Below are 23,662 nucleotides of genomic sequence, written 5' to 3' on the forward strand. Positions count from 1 at the left end.
TGTACAGACTTTATAAAATATATAAACTTTATTTTTACACTGTAAGAGTTCATGTTCGGAGCCTGGTGCCTTCAAGACCACCTGGAAAAAAAAGGTTTTCCCAATCAAATGAATATATGTGCAGATAATTTAAGGTAATGTAATATTTATTACTGTAAAATAGATTTTTGGTCATTTAAATAAACTCTGTGTGCAGAATCGGAGCCTTTCATCTGCAACAGAAACCCTGAAACGGCTGGAGTTAAATCTGCAAAGTATCTCTTTAAAAAACACTTTGGCTCTCGCAGATTTCTCAGACTCCATTTATTTAGGCTTTGTTAGGCTTTGCTTGCCTCTCTGGAAGTGTCTGTCTGTCTTTGTGTCTGTCTTTGTCTCTCTCTGTCTGTCTTTGTCTCTCTCTGTCTGTCTTTGTGTCTCTCTGTCTGTCTTTGTCTCTGTCTTTGTGTCTCTCTCTGTCTTTGTCTCTGTCTGTCTTTGTGTCTGTCTTTGTCTCTCTCTGTCTGTCTTTGTCTCTCTCTGTCTGTCTTTGTGTCTGTCTTTGTCTCTGTCTTTGTGTCTCTCTCTGTCTTTGTCTCTGTCTGTCTTTGTGTCTGTCTTTGTCTCTGTCTTTGTGTCTGTCTTTGTCTCTCTCTGTCTGTCTTTGTCTCTCTCTGTCTGTCTTTGTCTCTCTCTGTCTGTCTTTGTCTCTCTCTGTCTGTCTTTGTGTCTGTCTTTGTCTCTGTCTTTGTGTCTCTCTCTGTCTTTGTCTCTTTCTGTCTTTGTGTCTGTCTTTGTGTCTGTCTTTGTGTCTGTCTTTGTCTCTGTCTGTCTTTGTGTCTGTCTTTGTCTCTCTCTGTCTGTCTTTGTGTCTGTCTTTGTCTCTCTGTCTGTCTTTGTGTCTGTCTTTGTCTCTGTCTGTTTGTCTTTGTCTCTCTCTCTGTCTTTGTGTCTGTCTTTGTCTCTCTCTGTCTGTCTTTGTGTCTGTCTTTGTCTCTCTGTCTTTGTCTCTCTCTGTCTGTCTTTGTGTCTGTCTTTGTCTCTCTCTGTCTGTGTGTCTGTCTTTGTCTCTCTCTCTCTGTCTTTGTGTCTGTCTTTGTCTCTCTCTGTCTGTCTTTGTGTCTGTCTGTCTTTGTGTCTGTCTTTGTCTCTCTGTCTTTGTGTCTGTCTTTGTCTCTGTCTGTCTTTGTGTCTGTCTTTTCTCTCTCTCTCTCCTTCTCTTCCTCTCTCCGGTGCAGACAGATGTGCGTCCTCCACAGAGCTGGGTCTGTCTGACGTTCCTGTCTGTTATAGTGAAGGTTGTCGTCTCCACCGTACTCTACGGGGGAATTGTTGGGTCTCTGTAAATCATAAATAAGTCATAGAGTGTGGTCTTTACCTGCTCTGTAAAGTGTCCTGAGATCACTTTGGTTATGATTCGACACTATAAATAAAATTGAATTGAATTGAATTTATTTTTAATAATAGAAATCTGAGAAACAAATATATTTCTGTATGTATTTTTTTAGTCTTTCATTTATTTACATTTATTCATGTTTTTTTCCAGGTTAATTTTACTATTGAAACATCTATTTATTAATAATAAAAGTATAAATCTGAAATAAAGAGAAACAAACAAATAAATAAACACTTGTTAAATCAATTTCTACATTTATTCATTTCCATATACATTTATTTATTAACATGTATTCATGTTTTGAAACTTAGTTTATTTTAATTACTGAAACATCTATTTTTAAATAAAAGTATGAATCTTAAATAAATAGAGAAACAAAAACATAAATAAATAAACACGTGTTGAATCAATTTCTACATTTCTGTATTTATTTACATTTATTCATGTTTTGAGACTTGATAGTTTATTTTAACTACTTAACTATTTTTTAATAATAATATAAATCTGAAATTAATAGACAAACAAAATCATAAATAAATAATTAAACACGTGTTAAATCTATTTCTACATTTATTAATTCCCGTATAAATTTATTTAATCTTGTATTTATTTATTTAAATGTATTAACGTTTTAAAACTTGCGTCATTTAAAGTGTTGAACGTTGATTTAATTGTTTATTTGATAAAAACATAAAAAATAAATAAACTTCCGTACGTAAACAACCTGCGCAGTTTACGTAAAGCGCGTACGTCAGAACATTTCCTGCGTATGTTGCTGAGGTTCAGTAATGGCGGCCGCTGCGCAGCTTCACCAGGAGGACGTCGATATCAAACGTGAGTTCACCGCAGCCGTGGGGCTCATTCACCGGAACACTGGTGACGGTAAACCGGAGAATAAATCCCGGTTTCACGCGTTTTTATCGCCGCGGAGTGAATTCACGGAAAAATCGAGTTTGTAACTGCTAAAGTAAACCAGGGCCTCACCACGGAGCTCCGCCATGGAGCCTAAACAGTCAACAATCACGGCTACGGAAGCGCCGGAGCTAGCGTTAGCATCACCGGGTTCGTTACCGGGAACCGTCGACCGTGTTTCCGTTCGCGGAGGCTTCGTTTAAAAGGCTGCAGCTCGGTTTTACCGCAGTTTAACGGGACACGGCCTCATCACGGAGCTGCACTACAGGGCCGCTCTGTCCGGACGTCAAGTGTCCGTTAATTAACGGTCGACCAACGGAGCGGGAAAGACGCTGTTTTTAGTTTCAAAATAAAACTACAACCGGATGCGATTTATTTAATATTATATATTATTTATATAGAAGATGAGATGTATTATTTATTTTATATTATTTATTTTTTATATTATTTAGTATTTTTTATATTATTTATTTTTTATATTATTTAGTATTTTTTATATTATTTATTATATTTTTTATATTATTTATTTTATATTATTATTTATTATATATTTTATATTATTTATGAGCTAAACTTCACTTATAAATTGCGAAAATAAAATAAATAAAATGTTAAATACAGGTGCTGGAAAAACTTAAAAATAAGTAAATAGAGAACTAAATAAGTAGAGAAATAAATATATATATTTATTTATATATTATATTATATTTTAACCACTGAACCATCTATTTTTTAATAGTATATATATAAATATATATATAAATCTGAAATAAATAGAGAAATACATAAACAAAGAATTAAATAAATATATAAAATTTGGCAAAGAAATACATAAATGTGCTAAATCCATTTCTACATTTATTCATTTATTTAGTCTTGGCTTTGTTTATTCATGTATTACAACTTGGTTATTTTAACTCCACCAGCTATTTATTTTTTAATCATAATCATAATGATATGAATCTGAAATAAATAGAGAAACATAAATAAATACATGGGTTTAATCTATTTCTACATTTATTCATTTCTGTTTATGTATTTAGTCTTGAATTTGTTTATTTACATTTCTTAATTTTTTAACACTAAAGTCATTTAAAGTGTTTAACGTTTATTTTCAAGGTTTTGAATTTTGGAGAAAGTTTCTTGTTGTGTTTAATATTTATATATATTTTTGGTTATTTATACTTTATTTCCCGTGTGCCTGGGTGCAGTTGAAATTATTTGAAAACTATTGTATATATTGTTCCTGTTATTCATATAATTTATATTTTTTTACATTTTTAATTTCTTATTGATGCTTCTTCTGTGTTTTCTGTTCACTTTGCTGCTTTTATAAGGAAGTTTCCCTTTTATGGGACTAATAAAGGAACATTTTATCTTATTTTATATCTCGATTTGTAGATTTTTCTTTCTTTTTACGTCGTTTAATTCAAATTTTTCTTGATTGTGATTTAAAAAATGAACATTTCAGCCAAGAGAATAACTGTTTTTATTATCTGAGGCCTTTTTTCTCCTCTAACGTGACATTTAAACGTGTAAAATTAGAATAAAAATGATTTAGTATTTAGTTTAGTTTGTTTATCTTCTGCACGTGACGACTTCACGTCCCGTCCTCAGCATCTTAAATTATGTCTCTCTGTGTCTCTGTGGAGGTGAAGACGATGGCGACGGCGACGCAGCTGCAGAACAGGCGGCGAAGCCCGACGCTGCCGCAGACGGCGACGCCAAACCTTCGACCACGACTGCAGGTGATTCCCTCCAGGCCGTGCGTCGATGGCTGGACGGCGGCCGTGGCGTTGGTTAAAAATGTTTCCCACTGACGTGTTTTGTCCTTTTTTCCGCCCACAGAGCGACACGTCTCCATCCAGACCCAGCTGGACGGCCTCGAGGCGCTCGTCGACCTCGACGGTGGTGCGTTCAGTTCTGCAGTAAATCTGAACCTCTCTGTTTTCCTGTTTTTATTATTTTAAACACGATAAATCCTGAGACGTCGAAGAAGACGCATTAAGTTTTAAAGCTGCGACGATGAGACGATGAATCATCGAGCGACGGAGAATTTATATTTTTTGGTCGTTTTTTTAATGCAAAAAAACCCCAAAATGTAACTTGTTGCCCCTTTTTTTATGTCTTATGTGATATTTAAATCATATATCTTTGGGTTTTGGAGTGTTTGTTGGATAGTTTGCAGTTTAATCCCTTTTTTTTAATTTAAATTTTAACAGAAGTGGAAGAAATACTCAAAGATTTTACTTAAAGTCCTTTAAATATTCTGATATAATAATGCAAATATCACAGTGTTGCAGCTGATTTGATCCACTTTATGTCCTGTGTTTACATTAATCCAAAACAGGATGTGGTATTTCATTTGGGGAAGATGTTTTGATTAATAATCTCAGTCTTTAAAGTGACTAAAGTCACCGTGTAAATGAAGTAGAGTAGAAATATAAAGTAGCGTGAAATAGAAAAACTCAGTGCCTCGTAAATGTACTCAGTTACTTTGCAGCGCTGCTTTTAAAGAGAGCTGAGACTCTGAGGAGACACCTGGGAACCCGAGCGTGCAAAAACACACCATGAAAGATGCAAAATGACTAAAAATAGATGCAAAACCAGCACAAAAAGATGCAAAATGACTAAAAATAGATGCAAAACCAGCACAAAAAGATGCAAAATGACTAAAAATAGATGCAAAACCAGCACAAAAAGATGCCAAATTACTAAAAATAGATGCAAAACCACCACAAAAAGATGCAAAATTACTAAAAAATAGATGCAAAACCACCACAAAAAGATGCAAAATGACTAAAAATAGATGCAAAACCACCACAAAAAGATGCAAAATGACTAAAAATAGATGCAAAACCAGCACAAAAAGGTGCAAAATGACTAAAAATAGATGCAAAACCACCACAAAAAGATGCAAAATGACTAAAAATAGATGGAAAATAGATAGAAATTTTGGAGAAAACTCTCAAACAATAAGAAAACAACCCTGAAAAAGTGATTCTCAGCGATTGTATTCTCAGCCCTGCTGATCTGCTTTGTGTCTCCTCTCGTCAGCGGGACGTAAGTCGTGTCCTCTGTGTCCGGAGGAGAAGTTTAAAGCCTGCTACAGCCACAAGCTCCGCCGACACCTGCAGAACCTGCACTGGAAAGTCTACGTGGAGTTTGAAGGTAGGTTCGCCCCGAAGGAGACGCGGGTACAGACCGGGCGAGTTCTTCCTCACTGAACACGGAGAAGCTTTTCTTCTTCACGGAGAAAACAGGCTGCAAGGATCGATAATGTCAATCTGACATCCTGTTTTAGGGTAATCGAGCCTTCACTTCCTGTCTGTTGACCTTTCGACCTCTTCGCAGGTCAGAGGATGTGCATCTGCCACCTGCCCTGCAGAAACCTGAAGCCCAGCCTCAGCGGAGACCAGGTGAGGAGTGAGACGTGAAAACTGACCGAAGAGTCGCAAAAAAAGAGGAGTGGAAACCTTCCAACGAGAGACGAGACGCTGCAAAGACTCTCCGTACCTCCGTTCTTACTCCTGTTGTTGTTACTTCCTGTTTTCTGACTCTCCTTCTTCCCTGACGTGTTGCGTTCAGGCGTCGGGGAGACACGTGGCCCACTACCACTGCGTGGTGTGTTCAGTGACCATCGCCAGGAAGACGGACATGGTGAGCCACCTGAAGAGACACGTCAACAAAGGAGAGACGGAGGCCAGCTACTCCGGCAGCTCTGACGTGCCGCCAGAGGAGCCGGGTAAGGAAGTCCTTTATCACGCCATCTAGTCTGGTTCCTGTGACCAGTGTGAGTGCAACCGTACCGCGTCTAGGAGCGGCACGCTTGCCGTCCACGGCCCGTTTGGGAGAGGTGGGCTTTAGAAAAGCACGTTTGCACGTGTACGAGCACGAGCGTGCGCACGTGTGCGAGCACGAGGCCTACGGCGGTTCTGAGGTCATTTCCTGTGCGCCTGTTGGGACGTAGAAAAAAGAAGGAGGGACCATGCGCGGACATTTCAAACAATGGCGGTGAAAGGTTCACGTTGGTGTGATGCGGAGGTAGAGTGTTTACTGCAGATTTGGTCAATGAAAAGAGTGTGTGTGTGTGTGTGTGTGTGTGTGTGTGTGTGTGTGTGTGTGTGTGTGTGTGTGTGTGTGTGTGTGTGTGTGTGTGTGTGTGTGTGTGTGTGTGTGTGTGTGTGTGTGTGTGTGTGTGTGTGTGTGTGTGTGTGTGTGTGTGTGTGTGTGTGTGTGTGTGTGTGTGTGTGTGTGTGTGTGTGTGTGTGTGTGTGTTAAATGTGTGTGTAGCTCCGTCTGGGCAGGCGTTTGAAATCATGAAGGAGTTGGGGACCAACGTGCAGCTGCTCCCCAACCACAGCACGCCGCAGAAGAGCGACACGTACTTCAACCGCAAGATGAAGACCAACAGGTGCTCACACACACACACACACACACACACACACGTATGTATATGCAGGTTTATGTAAACGGCCCGTGTGGGGGATGTTTCCGGCCCTTTGAGTAAAAACCTGTGTGAAAACTCATTCCTGACTTCTGTCCTTCGTCGTTTCCGTCTCAGCGCGTCAAACCCCGGCGTGCTGCGAGACGTGCACGCAAATCTGTGGTTAAAGCAGATCAATTCACAAAAACATGCAAAATGACTGAAAACAGATGTCTCTGCATTGTTCTGACGCCCGTACTCCATCTCGGATCATTTCCGTCCCACATGAATGAAACTGAACGGAGCCGTTTGTGTTTCAGGCAGCTGGTGTTTTGTTCGGTCGCTGTTTTGGCCGAAGAGAGAAACCCGGTGGAGTGTCTGGACGCTTTCGGAGCCACGGGTGAGAAATATTAACATATCACACAGACAAACACACAGACACACACAGACACACACACACTGTCTAAGTGCAGGTTTGTGTGAATGAACCCGTCCGTGTCGTCTCTCAGGGATCATGGGTCTCCAGTGGGCGAAGCACCTGCGTAACGCCGTCAAAGTGACCATAACGGACATCAGCGACACGTGCGTCAAAATGATCAAAGAGAACTGCGAGCTCAACAACATCCGGGTGGACGGAGGCTCGCGGGGCCCCCGGGGGCCCGCTGACGGGGCCGGAGGTGGGGAAGTCCAGGGGGCAGCGCCCGTCGCTACGGTGGAGGTCGCCAAGATGGACGCCAACGTCACCATGCACCTGTGGCCCTACGACTACATGTAAGAGCGCTACTGATCTGCACACTGACACAGAAATGATGAATTATGTTGGTTTGACGCTCACAAAGAAGAAGAAATCATACTGCAAATTATTTAATTATATATATAATGGAATAACATGAATTTGATATTAACAGCAGATTTAATATTATCTTAGAATTATTTCAGCATTTGAATTTGTATTGTATGTTTATATATATATATTTTATTAATTTTGAGCATGTGAAATGCAACAAAAACAGCAGTTGTTAAAAAATATATCCAACAAAATTGAATAAGAGATAAAATAATTAATTTAATTAGCGATTTCCTCTCAATTTACAAGCTCAAAATGTTGAAGAAAGACGTATAAATCCATATATACATCTAAAAATAGATGCAAAACCACCACAAAAAGATGCATAATGACTAAAAATAGATGCAAAACCACCACAAAAAGATGCAAAATGACTAAAAATAGATGCAAAACCACCACAAAAAGATGCAAAATGACTAAAAAAAGATGCAAAACCAGCACAAAAAGATGCAAAATGACTAAAAAAAGATGCAAAACCAGCACAAAAAGATGTAAAATGACTAAAAATAGATGCAAAACCATCACAAAAAGATGCAAAATGACTAAAAATAGATGCAAAACCAGCACAAAAAGATGCAAAATGACTAAAAATAGATGCAAAACCAGCACAAAAAGATGCAAAATGACTAAAAATAGATGCAAAACCAGCACAAAAAGATGCAAAATGACTAAAAATAGATGCAAAACCAGCACAAAAAGATGCAAAATGACTAAAAATAGATGCAAAACCACCACAAAAAGATGCAAAATGAGTAAAAATAGATGCAAAACCACCACAAAAAGATGCAAAATGACTAAAAATAGATGCAAAACCATCACAAAAAGATGCAAAATGACTAAAAATAGATGCAAAACAAAGAGAAGTCAAACATTTCCGTCTTCTTTCAGTCACTTGGATCCGTTCGGGACGGCGGTGAACTACCTGGACGCCGCCTTCAGAAACGTCCGTAACCTGGGCATCATCTCGGTGACGTCCACGGACACCAGCTCGCTGTACTCCAAGTGTCCCAACGTCACGCTGCGCCACTACGGCTGTCACATCATACGCACCGAGTACTACAGAGAGCTGGCTGCACGCATGGTGGTCGCCACGGTGGCCAGGTACGACCTTTTCATTTGATCTGTGATGTCACGAGGAGCCTCGGACAGGTGCAGGTAAACGTCATGTCCTTATGGCTGCAGGGCGGCGGCTCGCTGTAACAAAGGCATCGAGGTGCTGCTGGCGGTGGCGGTGGAGCATTTCGTGCTGGTGGTGGTCAGAGTCCTCCGCGGGCCCACGCAGGCGGACGAGTCGACCAAGAAGCTGCGTAAGCTGGTCCACTGTCAGTGGTGCGAGGAGAGGGTGTTCCTCAAACAGGGAAACATGGTGGACGGTGAGTTCAGGAGACTTTCACACACGTCACCGTTCTTGCTGCCTATACGTCATCACGCCGCAACACGTCACACACATTGATGACGTCATGGCGATGCGTGGCTTTGTTTCCAGATCAAAGTGTGATTGACTTCCTGTGTGTGGTGTTTCCTGCAGACACGCTGCCCTGTAACTGTCACGGGAGTCTGCCCGGGAGGACGGCGGTGCAGCTGGGGCCGCTATGGTAAGAACTCCACCTCCTGATGGATGCAACTCAGAAAAGGCCTTTAAATAAAATCACTGTTAATGTTTTTATGTTCTATCGCAATATTTTCAAATCTCTTCTGAAGCTTTTAATGAACGTTCAATGTGGACATTTGGACTTTATCCCTTTGGAGTCATTTTGCATCCATGTTTAGTCATTTTGCATCTTTTTGTGCTGGTTTTGCATCAATTTTTAGTCATTTTGCATCTTTTTGTGGTGGTTTTGCATCAATTTTTAGTCATTTTGCATCTTTTTGTGCTGGTTTTGCATCAATTTTTAGTCATTTTGCATCTTTTTGTGCTGGTTTTGCATCTATTTTTAGTCATTTTGCATCTTTTTGTGCTGGTTTTGCATCTATTTTTAGTCATTTTGCATCTTTTTGTGCTGGTTTTGCATCTATTTTTAGTCATTTTGCATCTTTTTGTGGTGGTTTTGCATCTATTTTTACTCATTTTGCATCTTTTTGTGGTGGTTTTGCATCTATTTTTACTCATTTTGCATCTTTTTGTGCTGGTTTTGCATCTATTTTTACTCATTTTGCATCTTTTTGTGGTGGTTTTGCATCTATTTTTAGTCATTTTGCATCTTTTTGTGGTGGTTTTGCATCTATTTTAAGTCATTTTGCATCTTTTTGTGGCGGTTTTGCATCTATTTTTACTCATTTTGCATCTTTTTGTGCTGGTTTTGCATCTATTTTTACTCATTTTGCATCTTTTTGTGGTGGTTTTGCATCTGTTTTTAGTCATTTTGCATCTTTTTGTGGTGGTTTTGCATCTATTTTTAGTCATTTTGCATCTTTTTGTGGTGGTTTTGCATCTATTTTAAGTCATTTTGCATCTTTTTGTGGTGATTTTGCATCTATTTTTACTCATTTGGCATCTTTTTGTGCTGGTTTTGCATCTATTTTTAGTCATTTTGCATCTTTTTGTGGCGGTTTTGCATCTATTTTTAGTCATTTTGCATCTTTTTGTGGCGGTTTTGCATCTATTTTTAGTCATTTTGCATCTTTTTGTGCTGGTTTTGCATCTATTTTTAGTCATTTTGTATCTTTTTGTGCTGGTTTTGCATTTAAGTAAACAAGGCTTTGTGTGTGTGCGTGCGTGTGTGTGTGCGTCCAGGTCGGGCCCTCTGTTCAACACGGGCTTCCTGAGGCGGATGCTGTCGGCGGCGGTGAAGCACAGCATGGACGACATCCAGCCGCTCGTCAAAACTCTGATCTGCGAGTCCGAGTGCACCACGCTCAAGTCTCTAGTGCACGGGACGTCTGCGCTCAGCAACCAGGGTGAGTGCACGTGCCGCGCCGGGCGCCTTTAGAGGTCACACAGTCACACGCACGCCGTCGTTAACGGGTCATTGTGTCGTCTCTCTGCAGTGGAGTGTGGCGTCGTCATCAAGACCCTGCAGAGCGGAGAGGAGTCGGCTCCTGCAGACCAGCCCGGTGAGAAAAGATTCTGTTTTTAAACCACACTGAACTGTTTTTGTCTTTTTGTAACTTTTTACTGACTGATTAATGCCGTTATTTATTTTCATTTATTCCCGTGTGTGTTATTGTTGCCGTGCTCTCAGCATGATGACACTTTAAAGACTTTGAGTGTGTGAAGACGCCGTGTCGTCCGTGTCTCCGTCACACACACTGTTCCTCTGTCACACACACTGTTCCTCTGTCACACACACTGTGCACATGTGAACGCGTCCGTGTCTCTGCAGGGAAGAGGAAGACGGGCGAGGAGTCGGGGAACGTGCTGAAGAAGATGAAGAGCGACGCGTCTGTGGATCAGCCGCCATTTTACTACAGCATCCACCGCCACAGCATCAGAGGCCTCAACATGCCCAAGTGAGTGCTCCTCCTCTTCCTCCTCCTCCTCCTCTTCCTCCACCTCTTCTTCTTCTTCTGCTTCTTCTTTTTCCCCCTCCTCCTCCTCTTCCGCTTCTTCCTCCTGCTCCTCTTCTTCTTCCTCCTCTTCTTCTTCTTCCTCCTCTTCCTCCTCCTCCTCTTGGTCTTCCTCCTCCTCCTCTGCCTCCTCCTCTTCTTCTTCTTCCTTCTCTTCTTCCTCCTCTTCCTCCTCCCCCTCTTGGTCTTCCTCCTTCTCCTCTTCTTCCTCCTCTTCTTCTTCTTCTTCTTCCTCCTCCTCCTCCTCTTGGTCTTCCTCCTCTTCCTCCTCCTCCTCTTCTTCTTCTTCCTCCTCCTCCTCTTCTTCTTCCTCCTCCTCTTCCTCTTCTTCTTCCTCTTCCTCCTCCTCTTCTTCTTCCTCCTCCTTCCCCTCCTCCTCCTCTTCTTCCTCCTCTTCCTCCTCCTCCTCTTCTTCTTCCTCCTCTTCCTCCTCCCTCCTCTTCTTCCTCCTCCTCCTCTTCTTCCTCCTCCTCCTCTTCTTCCTCCTCCTCCTCTTCCTCCTCCTCAGACTAAAATCGTTGTGATCACAGAGAGCTCTCACCTGTTTGTCATTTCAATTGTAACGTTGAAGCGCCCTCTGGTGGACACAACAGGAACCTGGTGAATTATTATTATTATTATTAAAAACACGTGCAGCATTTAGAAAACTACGGAAGCCCGGACTAAACCAGACCCAACCAGACCCAACCAGACCGAACCAGACCCAACCAGACCAAACCAGACCCAACCAGACTGAACCAGACCGAACCAGACAGAACCCGACAGAACCCGACTGAACCAGGCTGAACCCGGCTTAACCAGACCGAACCCGACTCGTCTCCGTGTGGATCCATATTGTTTGATTTCCTTTCACAGGTTGAACAAGTTTCTCCAGTACCTGACGGAGGCCGGCTTCAGGGTGAGCCGGACTCACTTCGACCCGACGGGGGTTCGAACCGACGCCACGCTGGAGCAGTTCAAGTCTGTGCTCACCAAGTACAGCGTCCCCACGTACGCCTCGGCCACCGCCACCGCGACGGCCACCCAGACGAGCGTGAGCGCGGAGAAGACGCTGTGACGGGGACGAGGTCGCGTTAAAGGGACGGGGCCGTGAGCGCGCTGACGTGTGGCCCTGCAGCTGCCGCCCGCTTCACTCCAAACGCACAGAGCCGCGTTCATCACCAGGATGCTTTGAACTGAGCTGCAGCAAAGATGATGTTTCTCTATTTATTTCACTTTTCTCTAAAAAGCTGTTTGTTTTTATCTTTTTCAGAAGTTTCGTCGTCTTTGTTTTGATTTTTCTGTCCAATAAAAAGATGAATTTGTGACGTCCTGATATTCTTTACGGATTCTGACACATTTAATAATTAATAATAATAATAAATGATTTTGACAGATTGTATTAAAACAACTATGTTGGCTCATTTATATACTTACATTTATTCTTTATTGTTTATGACTTATTTAAAAGCTGTATTTATTTAATTTATAGGAATATTTATTGATTTATTTATTTTGCAGCCATATTTAGTCATATGTATTAATTTTATAGGAAGAATTACTTCAAAGGAATATTAATTTATTTCATATGATTATTTATTCTATATGAATGTTTCTTTTTCAGAGGTTATTTCATAGGAATATTTATTTATTTTATATCTATTTATTTATATGGATAATTATGTATTTAATTCTTTAGTCATATTTCTGTTTTCATGTCAGAAATATTTATTTTTTAGGTATTTGTATTTTTTATTTATTTATTTCGCAGCCATATTTATTCATGTATTTATTTTATATGAAAATTTAATCTTGATTTGAATATTTATTTATTTCATATGATTATTTATTTAATTGCTTATTTTATAGGATTATTTCATAGTGATATTCATTTATTTACTTACTTTTCCAAAGTCATATTTGTGTTTTCGTGTCATATAAATATTTATTTTTAGGTATTTTTATTTTTCATTTATTTAACAGACACATTTATTCATGTCATAGGAATATTTATTGATCAGGTATTTTATTATTTATGTATTTGACAGCAATATTATATATTTATTTATTTATTTTTATATTTATTATAGAAATATTTATATTTATTTATGTCATCTAAATATTTATTTACCTGCTTATTTCATAGGATTCTTTATTGATTAAGTATTTTTATTATTCATTTATTTATTTATTTATTTACTTTTCCAAGGCCAAATTTGTGTTTTCATGTAATATAAATATTTATTTATGGGTATTTTATTATTCATTTATGTATTTGACAGCCATATTTATTTATTTCATATAAATATTTATTTATTGACTCACTTTTCCAAAGTCATATTTGTGTTTTCATGTCATATAAATATTTATTAATTAAGTATTTTTATTATTCATGTATTTCTGTATCTGACAGCCATATTTATTTATGCATTAGGCTGCTTAACATTGACCCCGGAGCATCATGGGGGAATCTGGGGAGTGAAGAGGAGGAGGAGGAGGAGGATCCTGGGGAGGGGTGGTGCTCCTCCTCCTCCTCCTCCTCCTCCTCCCCGCTGCTGCAGACCGATGTGTCGGTGTCTGTACCTGAGGACTGAACCTTCACCTGTGGATCCTCCAGCGGCAGCAGCGGCACCATGGGGATCTCCGCGTCCAGCCTCCTGGATGAGCCCAAATCCAGCTTCATCAGAGGTAAGACACCGAGAGCCGGACGCGTCAGCGCGGATCCGGAGCGGTGTGGTGCGCCCTCGCCGCGCCGCTCCGGATCCGCGGCTCCACAGCGTCCTCGGCTCCTTTTTACCAACCAAACTCGGACTCGAACCAAAGTGACGTGTCCCTCACACACACACACACACTGAGTTTCTGTGACACACACATGTGATTCATTTCACCGCAGGCGCGACTCTGGAGCTCCTTCCTGCGGGTTTAAGGAACTCAGAGCAGAGCGGTTTAAAGGGTTTTTATTTATCTGCGGGGCCGATCAGGTCACTCCTGCCTTTCCAGTCCTGCAGGGAGGGAGAGAGAGAGAGGGAGGGAGAGAGAGGGAGGGAGAGAGAGAGAGGGAGAGAGAGAGAGGGAGGGAGGGAGAGGGAGAGAGAGAGAGAAAGGGAGAGAGACAAGTTTCCCCCTTTTGTCTCCTGTGTGTGCTCTGGGTGTGTCTCTGGAGGACAAAAGGTGCTTCTGCTGTTACACCTAGACAGGTGTGTGTGTGTGTGTGTGTGTGTGTTTGTGTGTGTGTGTGTGTGTGTGTGCAGTGATGCTGAACATGAACATGTTTTCCTGTCTAAAGTCAGACTCCAGTCTCAAGTTTTTACACTTTATACAATATATGAATCTCTCTCTCGTGTGTGCGATGGACAATATTTCAACCATCTGTTTATTTATTTATTTATTTTATTTATTGATCTCGTCCATAACAGGAGCGTTAACAGTTGATTGTGTTGTTCTTTTAAATCTTATCCTCCTGTGAATGTTCTCATGTGTCCAGGTCGTCGTCCTCCCCACAGCAGTTTCAGTCAAAAGCACCTGGACTCTGTTCTTTGTTTGTATATTTAAAAATAACCAAGTGCCGTTGCTTCTGACGGAGGTTGGTTTGGGGATATCCTGTACCTTTCTTATGTTATTGTGTACCGTATGTTTATCTGGGTCGGGTTGAGCATCATGTCTGTATGAAAAGAAACACTGAGGCGTGAGTTCCTGTCTTATGATATTAAAACGAAACTCTTCATTTATCCCCGTCTGACCCCATTTTAGAAAATGTGATTCATATTTTTCCTAAAGCCACTGAACACACCAACACGGTGCTGTCAGGACCGTGTGGGCGTGTCTGCTCTGACTGACCGACATCTACCAGAGTCTCCTGTTTATTTTTAGTCATTTAGCATCTTTTTGTGGTGGTTTTGCATCTATTTTTAGTCATTTTGCATCTTTTTGTGGTGGTTTTGCATCTATTTTTAGTCATTTTGCATCTTTTTGTGGTGGTTTTGCATCTATTTTTAGTCATTTTGCATCTTTTTGTGGTGGTTTTGCATCTATTTTTAGTCATTTTGCATCTTTTTGTGCTGGTTTTGCATCTATTTTTAGTCATTTTGCATCTTTTTGTGCTGGTTTTGCATCTATTTTTAGTCATTTTGCATCTTTTTGTGGTGGTATTGCATCTTTTTTTAGTCATTTTGCATCTTTTTGTGGTGGTTTTGCATCTATTTTTAGTCATTTTGCATCTTTTTGTGGTGGTATTGCATCTTTTTTTAGTCATTTTGCATCTTTTTGTGGTGGTTTTGCATCTATTTTTAGTCATTTTGCATCTTTTTGTGATGGTTTTAAATCTATTTTTAGTCATTTTGCATCTTTTTGTGCTGGTTTTGCATCTATTTTTATTAATTTTGCATCTTTTTGTGCTGGTTTTGCATCTATTTTTAGTCATTTTGCATCTTTTTGTGGTGGTTTTGCATCTATTTTTAGTCATTTTGCATCTTTTTGTGCTGGTTTTGCATCTATTTTTAGTCATTTTGCATCTTTTTGTGCTGGTTTTGCATCTATTTTTAGTCATTTTGCAGGATAACCACCCTGCGTTTGTTAAGAAGGAGTCAAAATGGCGGCAGCGTTGTAGTATCCGTGTCTAACGTAGAGCATAAATGAGACTTATTAACTCTGTGGGACTCACTGCTGTAATGAAACGCTGAAAGACTTTAAAAATAATGAAGATTTGATTGTTTTTCTGGCACAAAAGAGGAAATAAATAATAACAGAAACTATTATTTGAATCATGGGGATCAGTGTATTTGTAGTAATAACGCAGATGTGATGATAAAGTCTGTGATTCAGTTTGAAAGTGTTTGAATTCAACTCTTAAAAAGCAGCTGCACTCGCATCAGTCCTGTCGTTGTTGTCGTTGTTGGTGTTGTTGTTTGTGTCGATCACCGTGACACTTCCAGCGCTTCGTTCACGGGTCTGATGACGTGCGCAGGAACCGAGGTCGTCTCGGCTCCTCGGGTCACGCGGCAGACAACAGGTGGAGGGGGTGAAGCTTCGCTGTTGTAAGGAAACAAAATAAAGGTGAAAAGTCAGAAAAGCGTGAAAAGAACAAAGAGTGAAATGGAAACAATGATTTTTTAAAAGGCCGAATAATCTGGTGTCTCTTTTTAGAGGTTATTGTCCTCACGAGGGTCGACTGATGCGGATTATTGAGGTCGACGGGAGGCGACGCGACGATATCGGCGCATTCGTGACGTGTGTGACATAATAATCATAATAATCAGTTTCTGGTCTCGTTCATGGGAAGGAAACAAACGTGATCATTACGTGACACACTCAGAAAAGCTCAATCATCCGTGTGTGTTGTTGATGTTGACACCGGTTGCCTCTGCTGTTGCCGTGGTTACAGGACAGGCGTCTCATGCGTTGGGAATGTGGTGAGAACGTCCCTGTTGTCTCCCTCTCTCTCTGTCTCTCTACGTTAGACGCTGTGCTGGGGTCATGGTTTCAGGGTGCTGCCGTTTATCTCCTGCAGTCTGAACACACTCACTTTTTCCTGGCTGCTCGTTGCAGAGCAGGGGTGTGTGTGTGTGTGTGTGTGTGTGTGTGTGTGTGTGTGTGTGTGTGTGTGTGTGTGTGTGTGTGTGTGTGCAGGCTGCAGGGTGTGTTGGATATCGTGTGGCAGTTCACTGGGTTGGGTCGATGTGATGATGATGATTCATGAGTTGACAGCGGTCCAGTTTTGTGGAGGCCGATCCCTCCAGACGTTGGTCCTCTTTGTGTTTGTGAAATCATCTCTAACCGTCGTCTCTATCACCGGTTCTTCCTTTAATACATCTGTGAGTGGTTGATGCAGAGCAGCTTCGACCACTGACAGATGTTTGTTTTTGTTTGTTTTTGCTTCTCAGATCTGTTTATTCTTCAGTCGTAGACGACAACGTGCAGCCGAGTCTTTAAACGCCTTCACAGACGGTATAAAAACAGACCTAGAGTCTCCGTCGAGGTCCGTTCTCTAACTTGATCCACTCTTCGCCTACGGGAGTCTCCATCTTGTCAGACTTTGACTCCTCCTCATTTCCTCTGACCAAAGAAGGGCATGTATGTGACGTTGGGGGGAGGGGCGTACGTCCATCTGGCTGATTTACCTCCGTAAAGTGAGGGCCAGAGGCTAGCTGTCAATCAAGAGGCCACGCCCCGTTTGATGACGACCAAAAGCCAAGTCGTCATCCTTAGCCTTAACGCACTACCCCCTTTCAACGTGAATAGGACGACTTGCGTTTTCAACTGTTCCTGAAAGTAATACATGAGTATAAGGCGCTAACGTAACAGGACGTGACCTATTTGGGGGCTCGTCCACTGCCCGTCCAGACTTTAAAATGTCAGAGCAGGGATTTATCGTGTTGGAGACGAGGTGGAACTGTTCCTGAAATTAATACAAGAGTATAAGGCGGTAACGTAACAGGACGTAACATATTTGGTGGCGACTATGGTTCAGTGGAAGAGATGGTCATCCTCCATTCGAGAGATTGGCGGTTCGATCCCCATGTCAAAGTGTCCTTGGGCAAGACACTGAACCCTGAATTACTCCTTGTGCTGCACATGGGTGTGTGAATGTGTGTGAATGGTCAGATTAGATGGTCGGTAGATGTCCACTGCCATCAGTGTGAACGTGACAAACACTGTGAAAGCGCCTCGAGGAGTCAGAAGTCCATTTACCATTTATTTGGGGGCTCGTCCACTGCCCGTCCAAACTTAAAAAGTCAGAGCAGGGATTTATCGTGTTGGAGCGAAGACGAGGTGGAACCGTTCCTCTAAGTAACCGATGCATGTTTTAATCGTTGGCAGTAGCAGTGGGGCACTAAATCGCCTCGTGAGCACAGGCATCGACCAACGCCAATTATCTCAACATGGCCGACCGATTAATCGGCCTATCACTGCTTTGGATTCATTCAGCTGTCAGACTTCCTCCGCTCTCTCTTTGACACAATCGAGTTTGTCTCTCGATCGTGTTCCTGATTAAACGTCCGTGTTCAAATGTGATCTGCAGCTTTAAACACACGGTGATGAGTTCTGCCGAGGCCGTGTGTCACTAACTGCTCCAGCATGTGTCCGTTTGGCTCAGTGGATTTTTTAGTGTGGAAAATATTCTGTAAGCAGCAGCAGCAGAGTTTAGTGTGTGTTAGGTGTGTGTGTGTGTGTGTGTGTGTGTGTGTGTGTGTGTGTGTGTGTTGTGTGTGTGTGTTATGTGTATGTGTTATGTTCCTGAGCATCTTCCACATCTGGCAGAGCGACGCACGTTTATCCTCCTCGTATTTCACCAGAGACACAAACGGAGAAGCTCCACGGGGTTCGACATCTGCTGCGAGGAGTTTCTGCGTGACTCAGCGGTTTCCTTTAAAACTGCTGCTCATCTCATCATCGCTGACTCGTGTGTGAGGACGGGAACAGAGCGCCACTGTCAGGCTACGCCTTCATTCAAAACACTCTTTCTCTGCGTTCAGACTGGCGTCCACTATACTCTGCCGTTAAGAGCCCATGTCAGTGTTAAACTCCAGGGCTGGACGTGCAGTGGACGAGCCCCCAAATAAGTCACGTCCTGCTACCTTACTGCCTTATACTGATGTGTCTCTTTAAGGAACAGTTCCACCTCGTCGTAGCTCCAACAATGATGCAATACATCTCTGCTCTGACTTTTCAGGCCTGGACGGGCAGTGGACGAGCCCCCAACTATGTTATGTCCAGTTACATCATTGCCTTATACTCATGCGTCTCTTTTAGGAATAGTTCCAACTGGTACTCGCTGCAACGCAATAAATCTCTGTTCTGACTTTTCCGGGCTGGACGGGCAGTGGACGAGCCCCCAAATATGTTATGTCCTGTTACCTTACCGCCTTATACTCATGTTTTTCTTTAAGGAAAGTTCTTAAAGTCGTCGCTCCAACGCAATACATCTCTGCTCTGACTTTTTTCCGGCCTGACAGGCAGTGGACGAGCCCCCAAATATGTCACGTCCTGCTACCATACTGCTCTATTCTCGTGTGTCACTCTCAGTAACAGTTCCACCTCGTTGTTGTTCAAACACACCCTTCATCATCATCTTCATGTCCGCTCCCCCGCCATAAAAACACCGTAGAGCGTATACTTAGTTCAGCGTGGCGTGCGTTTATTCTTTCGGAGGAAACTCGCCGCATCTCTTGGCGTGTTTCGAACACCCGGAGTGTGGAAAACGTTGGCGGGAATGTGCATCCTCATGAAAACAGGGACACAGTGCGACTAGTGGATGGAGGATGTTCTTCCTGCAGCTCGTTTCGCTCTTAAACTTTGACTTTTTCAATCTTACGTCTGCGGAATAAACCGCGGCATAGTCGTGGTGGGGAGGGGCTGCACTTCGGTGGGCATCATGGGTCAGTGACCTTCAGCACTCACTGGATCGGTTCGCACCTGAGTGTGTACTCCAGGTAGGGAATGAGTCCTGACCCCAAGTGAAGGAGTTCAAGTACCTCGGGGTCATGTTCATGAGTGAGGGGACGATGGAGCAGCAGGGGCGGTGCTGCAGTCGCTCTACCGCACCGTTGTGATGAAAAGAGAGCTGAGGAAGACAAAGCTCTGGATCTACCCTCAGTCCTGGTTCCTACCCTCACCTGTGGTCCTGAAAGCTGGGTCAGGACCCAAAGAACCAGGTCCAGGTCAGGACCCAGAGAACCAGGTCCAGGTCAGGACCCAAAGAACCAGGTCCAGGTCAGGACCCAAAGAACCAGGTCCAGGTCCAAGCGTGTGAGGTGTGTTTCCTCAGGAGGGGGTCTGGAGTCTCCCTTAGAGAGAGGGGGAGAAGTTCAGCATCCGTGAGGAACTCGGAGTAGAGCCGCTGCTCCTTTGTGTTGAAAGGAGCCAGTTGAGGTGGTTCAGGATCATCTGGTAAGGATGAACCCTGGGCGCCTCCCTAGGGAGGTGTTCCAGGCACGTCCAGCTGGGAGGAGGCCTCGGGGAAGACCCAGGACCAGGTGGAGAGATTAGATCTCCACACTGGCCTGGGAACGCCTCAGGATCCCCCAGTTAGAGCTGGTTAATGTGGCGCGGGAAAGGGAAGTTTGGGTCCCCTGCTGGAGCTGCTGCGCCTGAGACCTGATCCAGGATCAGAGGCTGAAGATGAGATGAGATGAACAAACCGCGGCGCTCTGAAGTGCTCGTCCGCTGCTCGTGTTGTCTTAGTCTGCAGAGGGTTTGATGCCAGGGGCCCTGCGTCGCTGTAGCTGAACCCGTGGTACGGATTCTTTCGCGCTGAGTCGCTGCAGCTGCCGTGACTCAGCGCTCAGACACTCAGAGCAGCTCTGAGACAAAAGGAGGAAGCGCTCGCTGCAGAGCCACCTGTTGTTTACGCCGACTCAGCTCTGCTGCTGCAACACATCTGCTGCTGTTCACAGGGTTCGGGTCGACGCAGTTACGCACCAGAGGAACAGCGGATTATCCTTTATTAAAGGGCTGTTCACCCAAATTACAAACACACACATTTTTAAGTGTGTGAACAGCAGAACTTAAATAATCTGAGAAGTTTCCCACAAAGTTCAAACTGTTTTATTCTCCATAAAGCTTCATTTCTTCTTTATTTAATGACTAGAAAACGTTCTTAGACTCCAATCACTAGAAACATCCACACAGACACATAAGGACAGGACCTGGGGTGTTGAGGCATCAGCTGTGTGTGGTCATGTTGTGTGTTGTTCAGTACGGCTGTTGCAGACGGGATGATCTTGTAAATGTTCTTCAGGGCCGGTGGTTCAGTGAAGCGCCCGCCTGATGGAAGCAGCTGGAAGGAGCGATGGAGGGGGTGAGGGTGGTCCTCAGTGATCAGGTCGGCTCTCCTGATCACTGAGCGACTGTACGGCTCAGATAGCGGGGTACGGGGGGGACCAGGGCTCGATGGTGAGTTGGTCGTACCAGGAAGAGATATTGATATATTGATAGACCAGAGTTAGCTCGTCCCTGCTGACCTGAAACGTCCTGAGTGTCCTGAGCAGACGAAGACGTTGAGCTTTCTTGAATATTGTATTGGTGTGTTGTGAAAAGGACACTGTTCCACTCGCTGACCCTGGATGTTAGGTGGCTGGAGCAGAGGTGAGGCCTTGTCTCTGCCCCACAGCGTCGCTCCTTTGTTCTAAGGAGAGCTCAACATAAGCATCAGACAGCTTGTCCACTGCCTGCTGGTATCGGGCTAGGGCATCGAGTCATTTTGAATCTATGTTTTAGTCATTTTGCATCTATTTTAGTCATTTTGAATCTATGTTTTAGTCATTTTGCATCTATTTTAGTCATTTTGAATCTATGTTTTAGTCATTTTGCATCTTTTTTAGTCATTTTGCATCTATTTTGAGTAAGTTTGCATCTATTTTAGTCATTTTGCATCTATTTTGAGTAAGTTTGCATACATTTTTTAGTAATTTCACACCCTGCCATCTTGGAGAACAGGTGGATAAAACCCTTTACCTGCAGTTTTTCCCTCTGCTGCTGAGAAGAACTTTCTCTTTTCACTCTCGTTGGTGTTTTTTTATCAGGACGTCCTGAAACCAGTGAGCCCTGACATTATATATATTTGTTATATACATTATAATATATAAGCCCAGGCTCCTTCTGTGGGTGCAGCGCTGACACAGGAGGAGGAGGAGGAGGAGGAGGAGGAGGCGTGGGCCGTGGCGCTCTGCTCGCTCTGGTCCAGGTCGCTGGTATGTGAGCGTCAAACCGGCTCTGCAGCCTCTCAAAGGAGCATTATTGTGTTTCTGTGTGTGTGTGGTGGCGACGCCCTCCTGCAGCATCAGGGCTGTTCCCCTCATGTGATCTCACACACACACACACACACACACACACACACACACACACACACACACACACACACACACACACACACACACACACACACACAGAGAGACACACAGAGACACACACACACACACACACAGACACACACACACACAGAGGTGACACTGACGTCTGTGGAAAACTCCACTGTCCGTCACTAACGACACAGATTCAATTTCTTCGAAGACTTTTAAGTTTCTTTAAAAACGCTGCGTCTGTGTTTTTCCTGCACCACAGAAACAAACCTCAAACACACGTGACATTAGAGAGAAACCATCTATTTTATGTCATTATGCATCAATTTTTTAGTCATTTTGCATCTTTTTTCGCAATATTAAATCTATTTTTAGTCATTTTAAATAATTATTTTATTAATTTTGCATCTTTTTTGTCATTTTGATTTATTTTTAGTCATTAAATGGTGACCACTGAATGATGATGAACTTTTAAGCTATTTCATTTATTTGTATGTATTATTTATTATTTATTTAATGACGGTTGACGAACACACATTAATATTTAGATATTTAATTAATTTTTATTTATTTTAAATGTTCAACAACTGACTTCAACCAGACTGAACTATTTATTTTTCATTTTTTAATTATTATTTATTTAAATGGTCAACAACTGAATGATTATTAAATATTAAGCTATTTCATTTATATTTAATGTATTCTTTATTTAATTATCATTGATGAACACGCAGTAATATTTAGATATTTAATTTATTTTAAATTTATTATTTTTTAAATGTTAAACAGCTGATGCTGAACATGAGATTTATTTAGTGATTTATTTTATTTGTATTTATTACTAGAGTTGGTTAAAAGTCTAATAAATTGTATAATAATGTAAAATAATGTTAAATATGATTGAAACTGAGGTTTTTCTGCTTTTTCTGACAATTTTCTTTAATGAAAAACAATTTTAACGCCGAAACGATTTAATGTTTCGTTGTTTCGTCTGCAGCTCGTCGTGTTTCTGTGTTGCTTTTTTTTAGTGTCTGGAGACAAAAAAACACAAACACACACTTTTCTGTGAGTGACACACAGCCCCCTCCTCACACACACACACACACACACACACAGCCCCCTCCTCACACACACACACACACACATTCTTGCCGTGCAGCGACTCGCTCGCTGTGTTTGGTATTCACGCAGCGACGACACAAAGACACGACGTCACAGTTCAAACGTCAAACATAATAAAAAAACATAATTTGTTCTTATTTTATTAAACTTTTCACTTCTTCATAATTCACTTTTTTACTTTTATTATTTATTTACACTTTTATTAAAGAGACGAGACGAGACGAGACGTGAGCGACCCTTCAGAAAAGAGTGTGTGTGTGTGTGTGTGTGTGTGTGTGTGTGAGTCATCGAGTGTTTGCATGTTAGAAAACACACACGACATGCTCTGACATGTCACACACACACACACACACACACACACGCACGCACACAGACACACACACACACACACACACACACACACACACACACACACACACACACACACACACACACACACACAGGGGCCTCTTTACCTGCTCAGCTCATCTTTCAGTGTTTTTAACACAAACATGAGGAAATATTCACGACGTCACATCAGAGAGAGTTCAGGAGTAAATCTGCACGAGAGCGAAGGTTCAACCTCTTTATGTGTCTGTTTCAGTCATTTTGCATCAGTTTTCAGTCATTTTGCATCAGTTTTCAGTCATTTTGCATCTATTTTCAGTCATTTTGCATCAGTTTTCAGTCATTTTGCATCTGTTTTCAGTCATTTTGCATCA

At 42.3% G+C, this 23,662-nt stretch overlaps 2 protein-coding genes across 2 annotated transcripts in view; both read left to right on the forward strand.

Annotated features, from left to right (window-relative positions):
• The first annotated feature begins 2,154 nt into the window (after positions 1 to 2,154).
• On the forward strand, positions 2,155 to 12,368 carry trmt1l (tRNA methyltransferase 1-like). The gene is made up of 16 exons (XM_083911351.1): positions 2,155 to 2,206; positions 3,937 to 4,032; positions 4,133 to 4,195; positions 5,342 to 5,455; positions 5,639 to 5,703; positions 5,873 to 6,029; positions 6,578 to 6,698; positions 7,031 to 7,110; positions 7,220 to 7,481; positions 8,446 to 8,658; positions 8,740 to 8,930; positions 9,086 to 9,152; positions 10,292 to 10,455; positions 10,546 to 10,611; positions 10,881 to 11,007; positions 11,920 to 12,368. The coding sequence occupies exons 1-16, from the start codon at positions 2,161 to 2,163 to the stop codon at positions 12,119 to 12,121; spliced, it is 2,034 nt and encodes a 677-aa protein (XP_083767477.1). The 5' UTR covers positions 2,155 to 2,160; the 3' UTR covers positions 12,122 to 12,368.
• Positions 12,369 to 13,597: 1,229 nt separating this feature from the next.
• The window catches only part of niban1a (niban apoptosis regulator 1a), a 26,028-nt gene continuing 15,963 nt past the window's right edge, over positions 13,598 to 23,662 (forward strand). Inside the window, exon 1 of the mRNA XM_083940721.1 lies at positions 13,598 to 13,731. Coding sequence (XP_083796847.1) covers positions 13,677 to 13,731 — 55 coding nt within the window. The 5' untranslated portion in view covers positions 13,598 to 13,676. The remainder of the gene's footprint in view (positions 13,732 to 23,662) is intronic.

Source organism: Echiichthys vipera (assembly GCF_963691815.1).
Source record: "Echiichthys vipera genome assembly, chromosome: 3".
NCBI lineage: Eukaryota > Metazoa > Chordata > Actinopteri > Perciformes > Trachinidae > Echiichthys > Echiichthys vipera.

Excerpts from the sequence above, each read along its gene's own strand:
- trmt1l (XM_083911351.1), top strand. The coding sequence starts at position 2,161 with ATGGCGGCCGCTGCGCAGCTTCACCAGGAGGACGTCGATATCAAAC. Across the intron at positions 5,704-5,872 it reads CCAGCCTCAGCGGAGACCAG|GCGTCGGGGAGACACGTGGC; the intron begins GTGAGGAGTGAG and ends TGTTGCGTTCAG. Across the intron at positions 9,153-10,291 it reads GTGCAGCTGGGGCCGCTATG|GTCGGGCCCTCTGTTCAACA; the intron begins GTAAGAACTCCA and ends GTGTGCGTCCAG.